Source organism: Ictalurus punctatus, chromosome 12 (genome assembly GCF_001660625.3).
Source record: "Ictalurus punctatus breed USDA103 chromosome 12, Coco_2.0, whole genome shotgun sequence".
Classification (NCBI taxonomy): Eukaryota; Metazoa; Chordata; class Actinopteri; order Siluriformes; family Ictaluridae; genus Ictalurus; species Ictalurus punctatus.
The window spans coordinates 16,474,399-16,481,210 of NC_030427.2; the positions used below are offsets into that span (position 1 = coordinate 16,474,399).

At 34.1% G+C, this 6,812-nt stretch overlaps 1 protein-coding gene and 1 long non-coding RNA gene across 5 annotated transcripts in view; both read right to left on the reverse strand.

Moving 5' to 3' along the window:
- The window catches only part of LOC108272640 (uncharacterized), a 31,330-nt gene that overhangs the window by 8,588 nt on the left and 15,930 nt on the right, over positions 1 to 6,812 (reverse strand). The gene's annotated exons all lie outside the window — the stretch shown is intronic.
- Positions 456 to 6,812, reverse strand: part of LOC128628681 (uncharacterized) — a 17,299-nt gene continuing 10,942 nt past the window's right edge. For 2 of the 3 annotated variants that reach the window (XM_053684125.1, XM_053684126.1), the window contains exons 5-8: positions 6,792 to 6,812; positions 4,086 to 4,118; positions 3,684 to 3,725; positions 456 to 2,481 (exon numbers count right to left, since the gene is read on the reverse strand). The exon at positions 6,792 to 6,812 is cut by the window's right edge and continues 105 nt beyond it. In XM_053684125.1, coding sequence (XP_053540100.1) covers positions 2,423 to 2,481; positions 3,684 to 3,725; positions 4,086 to 4,118; positions 6,792 to 6,812 — 155 coding nt within the window. In that variant the 3' untranslated portion in view covers positions 456 to 2,422. The remainder of the gene's footprint in view (positions 2,482 to 3,683; positions 3,726 to 4,085; positions 4,119 to 6,791) is intronic. The other variant, XM_017481167.3, reaches the window with a different exon arrangement.

Here is a 6,812-nt window from a genome sequence, read left to right on the forward strand (position 1 = left end):
TTATGTGGTAGAGTACAGTACAGTGAAGTTTATCCACTTTTAAAACCAGTGATGCACTACAATCTGGTTGTTATTATTATATTATGCAGTATAGTATAGTATGGTATAGTATAGCTTAATGTAGTGTAGTATCACATTGCATAATATAGTATATTTCATATAAAATTACTATATTGTTCTTATACCATGATTATATCATTTGTGTGTGTCCATCTGTCCAGGTTGTGCTGCACCTTCCTTATATAGATCACAGCTTCCTGTCTTTGTTAATTGACTTTCCAGCAGTTGCGTGTCTCTGCTTTTTACTTTGTGTGTTTAAACCCTGTGTGTTTGTGAAGTTCTGCGTGTGTGCATTAATATTCTGTGTTGTTCTGTCAAATGCACTCAGTGTTTCTATGGTTACTGTGATACTTGGTTGTGTGATCCACTTTGACATTTACAAATCTCCAACTCAATTCTGTTCAGTAGATATTTATTAATATTTTCTATTTACATTCAAGAAAACAGAATGATCAATACACAAAATAACTCACACAAAAAATCTGTAAGTAATAATGACAGCCAGTAAAATACACACCCAATCATGTAGATTCTTAATGTGATTAGGCCTTGCTACATAATAAAGTCTGTTAAATATTATTAAAGTGCAAAAGAAGACTTAAAAGTCACTCAAAAATAAGTATAAAATGCATATTTTTCAATGCAGTGTCTTTATATACAAAAAGTTTTTTTTTTCAGCTTTTTTGCTTTAAAATTCCTTTAAAAGGATCACATATTTAGACCGCTATTGCTGAAAGAATTTCCCCCAAAATATAAAATTTAAAAAATGGATATTTTTACTTCAGGAGTTAAATAATTTTAGTGATAAATAACTTTCTCTGGAATATTCCTGATTAAAACAGAAAGTTCCTGATTAAACTCCCTCACGCTCACTACATTTACATGGACAGCAGGAATCTATTATTGACCTTATTTTGAATAAAACAATATTGTGATTAAGGTGTTTACATGAGTCGCTTTTAGAATACTCCTTTCATGTTCATGTTTTACATGTTATAGGACATAGATCGATTAACGGCACACGTCATTACATCACCGCGCCCCACCATCCAACGTGCCCTCCAGAATTTCACGTATCAACATTCAGTGCGTCTTCGTTATGGTACCGTATACAGTTTTGGGTTTTTCATTTTTAACTTTACGAAAGCTTTAAGTGCAGTTAAATATTTGTCATGCAATATGTGCAAATAGACGACGGCGGATACAAATTCTCCAGCAACAGGCCTCCTCTGTACTTTCATTCGGCAACATTTCATTCATGCCACTGCAACAAACTCGGAGGTACTGGATGAGAGTAAGGACTGGTGGGAGAGAGTTGTTTTAATGAAATTTGATGATGGCGAATGGAAAGAAAATTTTTGTATATGTGTCCTGTCGCAAAATGCGGTGAAAACTCCCACATGACGTTAATAGTGTGATTAAGGTGTGTACATGTCTATAATGCACGTCGATAATGCAACTAAAATAGGAGTACTCCACACATCTTAATTGCATGACTTTAGCCAGATTAAGGTCATCAATAATCGTTGTTTACATGATAGTTTCTTAATCAGAGTATCGTCTTAATCGGGTTAATATCGGATTATTGGTGTCCATGTAAACGTACTGGCTGACGTTTTCATATTTTGCACACATAATTAAACACAAGTAATTCAACCTGAGTCTTGTGGAGCAACTGAGGTTTATTTTGAACTAACCATGACAGATGGTGCTAAAAAAAAAAAAAAACTCTGGTGTCCATGGAGAAGTAAATCCCTGTAGAGAATGTCAATAATAAAGATTAGCACTTGCACAGCAAAACATGGGCACTCAGGATCAGGACTGAACCTCCACCTTTGGAGCTGTGAGACACGGATACTAGCTCTTAACATCCTGGCTAATCATTTACCCAAGAGAATAATAAAAAAATGTGAGTAGAATTAACTAGCTGACAGATCCCGGAAACTAGATTGTTATTGTTATATAAAAAGATTTGTTATTGGCGAATTCAGCACACTCAGACATGCTAGATAATTCTGACAGATAATTTTGTGAAAATAAAAATAGAGTGAACGACAAATTATACACATATAACTCCATTAAAGATACAGTTATCTTTCACTTTTCTCTTTTGTCAGACTGGCTGATTTCTTTTTTTTAAATGTCCCGCCAGCCTGGGACTTTCCACAATCAGGAACTTTCCCCTAAATGCCTGGTCTTTTATCTTACCTCATTTAAAATCACACCCAGTGTCACACGGGACTGAACACAAACTCGTTCGTTCAGTCAGTAATGGAGAAAGAATCCATTTTGTAGAATGTCCTGAGGCTGTTAAATCACCATCATGTGATTAAATATTTACAGGGTAATTAATAATCAGACATTACACTGCGATCTTCTCTTCAGCATCAGCTGCTTTCTTATAAACAGGTTCATTCAGGGCTGAAAAAAACAACAATAAGATAAAACTTTACAAATCACATATCACAACCATTTTTATACTGTAATAATATTCTACTGTACATATATACTATATAATAATAATACTATACACAATACATATTATATATAAAATACAATTTACACAAACTAATAAGTGTGCTTTATAAATAATATTGTGTGTATAAATGTGCATATGTAATTGCTATTATTATTATTATTATTAGAGTATATTATATAGTTATATAGAGTATGTAATATTAGTATAGTATAGAATTAAAATGTACTATTATATTAATATTAATAATATTACTGCAGCATATTATAGTGTAGGTAATATTTCTATAGTATAATATATTAATATTATTAATATTATTATAGTTTATTATACACTGGATGTAATATTACTATAGTATTAGTAGGAGTTTGTACTAATATTAACATTACTATTATTACTAAATGATATATTATTGTATTAATGCTACAGTATATTATTAGTATAGTGTTAGTAGGTACTAATATTACTATAGTATAATACACTGTGATTATAGCGAATGATTAAATGATGTACTTTCTAGTTGATATTTCATCTCTACAAACTTCTAATGTAATAAAATTAAATCACCATGTAGTATAGTGATACTGAAAAAATATCATTATGTGACATGTACTTTCTATTATTATTACATATAACACAGTACATTATTTTCAGATGTTTATTTTAGACTTCCTGTTAAGCTCAGAGCAACAAAAGGAAAGGGAAGGGTCCAACAGTGGCAGTTTGGCAGTGCTGGGCTTGAACCCCTGACTTTCTGATCACTGATCCAGAGTCTTAACCATTGAAGCTTCAGCCCATGTTTTGTAACGATTAGATGACTGATTTTGGTGAAATCATGTTGGTGGGACCTCACAGGATTTTCTTAAACATCCTAACACACGAACTAGCATTTTAGCAAACATGGCAACCCACAAGCTACCATTATAGTAAACATTGCAAGCCATGCATGTTATGGTTTCTATTTTATACCCCACTCGTTGGGAGTACAGCTTCAGTGGAATGTAAGTTGTTAAAAATTACCGCACACTGAGGTCAAACCATGTGTGTGTGTGTGTGTGTGTGTGTGTGTGTGTGTGTGTGTGTGTGTGTGAAGGAGCTGCTAAGATTCTTTCTAGTATTAGTGTAACATTAGGATCATGAACATTACCTTCTCCCTCTTCAGGATAAGTGTGCTCTGGGGAATTGGAGTCTGAAAAAAAGAAAGAAAGGAAATGACACATTCCACTGTCAGTGTGCAATCTGTAAGAGGATACAAGAACAGCTTTCGGTTTTGGACTAGTCTATGACCGAGGAAAAATTCCCAAAGAAAGCTGATGAGTGGAAAGTCCAGTAAAAAAAATGGAAAGTGGAAAGTCCAAATGTCAATAAAAAAAAAAGAAAAGAAAAGAAAAGAAAGAGTGAAAAAAAAAGAAAGAGCAGCATAGAGAATAAAGAGCACGGCTTTCCCATGTAAATATGAGTGTCCATGCACTGAGATTTGTAAAGTTACTGAATAAAACCAGCATCATAACTAGCCCATAAACACACCAAATCTGAATAGTGGACATACTTGGAAAGGGAAGAGTCGATGCTCTTCTTTGCTCTGTGAAAAAACAAAATTATTTTTAATTATTAACCAACTCTCAGAATGGAATTCTTTGATCTGAGTTTTTAAGTGCACACCCAGCATCAAGTCTGGACTTGTTTGGTGATTTTGTTTGGAAAGAATGTCATCATCATCTTATGTAATGAGTGCCAAAACGCAGACTGAATGCATCACTGCTGTTATTTCTGTGATTATAATGAGATATATCTCTTTATTATTCTAACTAACACTCCTATTGTCTCCCTTGTTTCCATTACTATCAGTGAGTTGGTTAGGAACGACGGTTAATGAAGGATGAGTGGAATTTCCTTGTGCACGAGGACTGGGCAGTTATTTTTTCCTTTGCGTAAAAAGAATAAAAATTAGAAGTGAATCAATGTGAATCTGTAGTTTGATTTAAAAGGCAACGATGAAACCGAATCAATACGGCAATCATGAATCTATTATAACTGATTATAAATCGGTTCTTTTTATTACAATAAACATATCGATTGCAGGCTTTTAAATCGTATCATATCGTAGCAGATATCAGTGGTATCATCAAATATTGAGTCACTGACTTATGAATCCACAATGCTGACACCTCTGCTAGTGATGTTATATTTTTATGCAGTTTTGAATTGTATACACTCACGTTTGAATTCTTATCTTTATTCTGTTTCTAAAATCTGATTGGATGAGCTGCGTTCAAGGCCGTTTTTAAAATCCCTGATATACACACAACAGTGAGGGTATCTCAATGACTGAATTCTGTATAAATGCATGATAAAAGTGTTTAACAACAGCCCATAGATACTCTAATCTTTGTCCATTATGTTGCTTAGCAAACTTTGCTTAGTGTTAACAGATTACATTGGGCCATGGAGGAAGAAATGTGATCTAATCACAGTTAAGGGAGTTTGATTACACTTTGCGTTGTGCCAGGAACGCCCTTACCCCTGATAAAATCACTGTAACTCATGCTCTCTGGTGGTTTATCGAGTCTTTGATGTAGACATCAACTTGTTTTTCACCACTGCGAGACCTAAAAAAGAAACCTAACAACCTCAAACGTTCCCATTATTTAATGCCAAGCCACAAGTTAAAGTGAATCCCGGCTTTCGCTCTTGACCAAACACACCAAACTACTAAACTTGTGATAAAAAAGTGTGATTGTGTAAGACATCTCTGCCTGAGAAGGCTACAAGTTAGATTTTGATTAGAGAATATAGATTATATTCATGTTGCGAATCCTTTGTTCCTTTTGCACACCACTTGGTGGCTTTGTTGCTCTTGGATCTCCTGCAGATTTTCTCTGTTTTGGATTGTGGATCTTTATCGATGCATTCACAAAAAAAAAAAAAAAAAACATGTTCATACATATAAAAAAATTCTCTATTTATCTCTTTTATGCCCCTGTGGCACATGAACATAGATTTTTTTTGGAGCAGGATGACATTTACAGTATAAGGACTTAAGCAAGAACAGAGAATTGAAGAGTATATTACGCATGACAGAATGAGAAAAAAATCTGTAATAGTCAGTTGGGAGTCGACAGCATGCAGTTATCCAGCGTACATTCCTGAGTTCATTAAAATTCCTGTGATCATTAACCAGTGTTGCTAGTTTTCAGCAAGCTACACTTTTCTTCTTTTTCTCAGCCTTTGCATTGGGAAACGAGGTCACCGTTGTGCACACGCATTTCTAATGTACATACATTATCCACTCCATAATCATTACTCAATCTTTACAATATATTTTACTATAGACATGCTTCTGTGCGTCATACACACACTGTAGGCATTTACACTCTGACATTTTGTAGAAATCTTTTAGATTTAAATGATTCCTGCCCCAGTGAGCTTCTATTAGAGCTTGTTGCAGTTCCCATGTTTGACCACTAGGTGTAGTAAAAACTTTATAAAGTAAATGGGGCAGTGAGAGCGCTGCACCACCATCACACACCATCCTGAAAGACCAACAAATCAACAGAGCGTCCTGTTATATCTGTCTGTTAGAGAGTGATCCGTGGTCACTCAAAAGATGTCACTGGCATTTCATCAGAATTTAATATGTACTGATTGTATAAGTTGTGAATGAGGACTTTTTGAAGATTAACATTTGTTGAAGGAATGATAAGTCACTGCGCCACTGTAACTGAGCAACGGTTCTCATCATGCTTGTGTGAGATAAAAGTTAAAAAAAAAAAAAAAAAGGGTCATGGCTATAAAGAGTGTGACTCTAAATGTTAGGTGTGTTAGTGCTTGTTTTAGTGTGGAAAAATCTTTTATGTGTGATGATGTGGGTCAGACAAGAACATACAGGAATTCAGCATTAAAGCAGATAAGAAATGAAAAACATAAAATACAGAACTTTGCTGTTTTGGAATTTTAACATTTCCTTTTTTTCCAGTTACTAGTTCCCTAATTACACATCTTTAAAACTTGTTCAATGGTTTACTTGCACACTGCTGACTATATACTATATACGACAGTATAATTAATTATATATACAGAAATCTTTCGCCTTTCTCTGGTTTTGCTTAATTACCAGTATATACTGTGTTCATCATTCATGACCATTTAATCATCTTCCTCTATTGTGATTTGTATGTAAACATTACGAGTTTTGTATTTCTTTGCATTTTTGCACACTTGTTTGTTTTGTCTTTAAATGAACTTTATTACTTACGCTGAGCGCGTTTTCGCTTGA